The 2,913-nt window shown below is 40.9% G+C and overlaps 1 protein-coding gene across 1 annotated transcript; it reads left to right on the top strand.

Moving 5' to 3' along the window:
- The first annotated feature begins 1,160 nt into the window (after positions 1-1,160).
- Positions 1,161-2,658, top strand: LOC149155660 (uncharacterized). Its single transcript, XM_089440960.1, has one exon. The coding sequence runs from the start codon at positions 1,233-1,235 to the stop codon at positions 2,217-2,219; it is 987 nt and encodes a 328-aa protein (XP_089297086.1). The 5' UTR covers positions 1,161-1,232; the 3' UTR covers positions 2,220-2,658.
- Positions 2,659-2,913: the final 255 nt, after the last annotated feature.

The following is a 2,913-nucleotide window of genomic DNA, read 5'->3' as shown; positions in this document are numbered from 1 at the left end:
AGTTTACCCCCCCTTTGGCCCATAGTTGAGGATTCTTCATTGCCCTTTGCTACTGGCCATCCTTCCTTTCTTCATCCCAATCCCGGTTAAGGATTCTTCATTGCCCTTGGCCCTGGTTAGGACTTTCACCCATTTTGAACCTACAGATTTGCTCTTGTTGTGCTACCCTGCCCTATGGACTCTTACCTCAGTAATAGATCAAATCCAGTTAAGCCTTTCTTGATTGACTCCATAGCCCAATTGCCTAAGTATTTGCTCTACCCATTTGTCTTCTTAATTCCACCACCCAATCAAAACAAACAATTCTGAACATTAAGAACTAGCGTGAAATCTTATTCAAACAAAGTTAAATTATAAAGAGAGAGCCCTCTCTGGACTTAGGTTGGCTAGAACCCTAGTCTAAAAAATTGGTTTGTGGTTACCTCAGACTATTCCTCCTTTGATAACTTTTAAGGAAAAAATCTAAGTGATAACAGAATGCATGTCCCATAAACAACAAAGAGATAAAACCTTTTGTTATGGAAAAGTTCCACAAACGTACTTGAGATAAGGAACTACAAAGAAAAAAAAATTACTATATTGAAGTGTTTAATCCCACTCATAGTCATCAACCAAGAGCATACATAGAGACCAACAGCTCTTGGAGAGCCAAAATTCTTATTGCTCAGTTAAGGACTAATTTTCATCAACTCTGTTGTGAAACAGGGCGCTGGAAAAGGCCAAAGGAAGTGTGGGAGGAAAGAGTATGCATTTTTTGTTCTTCTGGAAAAGTGGAAACAAAAAAACATTTCATTTTAGAATGAGGCCTTCAAAGACAACAAAGAAAATTATGCATATATGCTTGCAGCTAGCTCTTGAAATAATCTATTTAGCGAGGGGTTTGTCGAAACGTTGGGAGCATTTATTTTGAAGCTTCACAAAAGAAAGGCCAAATACATCAAACATATGAAAAAGCAATCTGTTCCATAAACTATCTTTAGCATCTTAAACATTAAAATAATTTCTTTCTTCTTTCTACACTAAGCTTGAAAACTTCTCTCCACATATTCATTAAAACAACCTCGCATTGTAAAATTTTTAAAAATCTCTCCGTTTCTCTTATTCTCGTGTGTCACAACCCAATTGTGGAATATATAGAATTCATATAATAAATGTGGTGATAACTCGCGAGGGCAGGCCTTTTCATCGCCATACGAGACTCTCAAGTTTAATGAATACGCCAGTTGGCAACCATGTTTCTATCTTGCTGGCCCTCATCTGTTATGTCGATAGATTGTGGTTGCAGAGCTTTTGTGAATACAAGGGCAATGATTATGACGGGACGGTTAACCCCAGATAAAAACGAGGGTGTTAATAATAAGAAGAAAGTATTGAACCGAAGAAGAATTGCGTTGACAACACCCGCAGATTATGCTCATAGACTGAACGACATCCTACAGCGACGAGGCGCAGAGGCTCTCTGGTGTCCAACTATTGTGGTGGAATTTACCGATGACACAAGAAAAAACGTGATGGAAACCATTTGGGAGGACACCCAATCTTTATTGGATCTTTACTCAGCCATTGCATTTACATCTCGTGCAGGAATCGCAGCACTTTCACAAGCTCTGGAGGAGGACAGGGGTGCCCTGCTCACGACAGAAGGAGACCCATTTGTCATAGGAGCTCTGGGAAGGGATGCCCAATTGCTCAAGGATTTGAGAATATGCAGAGAGAATCCTAGAGTGAAAACGTTAGTGCCCTCCGTAGCCACCCCTGAGACTCTAGTTAATGAATTGGGAAATGGGTACGGGCGCAAAATTTTATGTCCTGTGCCCCTTGTATTGGGTCTAGACGAGCCTCTAGTTGTTCCACATTTTTTAAGTGCCCTACGAGCCAAGGGCTGGGATGTGGTGCGCCTTAATGCATATGTCACTAGGTGGGCCGGTCCAGATTGTGCACAGAGTCTACTTTGTACGGAGGGGATTGATGCAATTGTGTTTACTAGCACATCAGAGGTTCAGGGTCTGTTGAAAAGCCTCCATGCCTTAGGTATGGACTGGAAAATGTTCAGGGATCGGCATCCTGGGCTTCTGGTGGCTGCACATGGGCCTGTTACGGCATCTGGAGCGCATCGGCTTGGAGTTGAAATTGATGTCGTGGGCAAAGAATTCAACAGTTTTAATGGTGTGGTTGATGCAATTGCATTGAGTTTGAGATCCAATTCGGAGAAAAAATGAGTGCAAGGTCATCTCTATATTTACTTTTTACATCATTTCATACCGTTCTGTTTTATAGGACTTCTTCTCATAGAATTAAAATTTAGAATAGAATTTCGTTGAGAACATGGTCAAGGGTACTGGGTTTATCTTTTTGGACCTTTCTGTTTTGGTGTACTATATAGGATCTCTTCTCTTAGAGTTAAAAGATAGAAAGGACTTTCATTGAGGATATGGTCAAGTGTGTTGGGTTTAAATCTCGTTTCTATGATTGGTCAACTCGGTTATGAATTTTCCATGCTCGTTTGGTTGGGTTTCGCGGGTTAGAAAATCTTGGAGTGAGTTGCATGCAATTGGTGAATGTGTTATTAATTGGGACATAACTGCCAATGTCCGAATTCTGAAGACTACTTTTTTTGTCAATATCAGTGAATTCGCCTGTGGGCTATGGGTTTCATTACACTGCAATTATTGAAGAGTTTTATATGGTTTCGGAGTTCATTGAAACTTTTGGAAGATGTTGACCATGTTTTTGGGTGGTACCCACTTTGTAGGGAGGTCTGGACTTGGAAAGATGGCCTTTTTACAGGTATGTTTACACGCTACCTGTCCTGTTGGACTGTCCTTTCGGGGATCCTTGAAGTTGTCACAAACCTGTGTGTAGCATTTAACAGGTAATCAGGATGCTCACTCTTCACTTTCTACTACCCATGCT

This window comes from Pinus tabuliformis, chromosome 9 (genome assembly GCF_031772625.1).
Source record: "Pinus tabuliformis cultivar Carrire ecotype Pingquan chromosome 9, CPIR1, whole genome shotgun sequence".
NCBI classification, from domain to species: Eukaryota; Viridiplantae; Streptophyta; class Pinopsida; order Pinales; family Pinaceae; genus Pinus; species Pinus tabuliformis.
The sequence above is the reverse complement of the archived record's forward strand: the minus strand, read 5'-3'. Positions and strand labels throughout refer to the sequence as shown.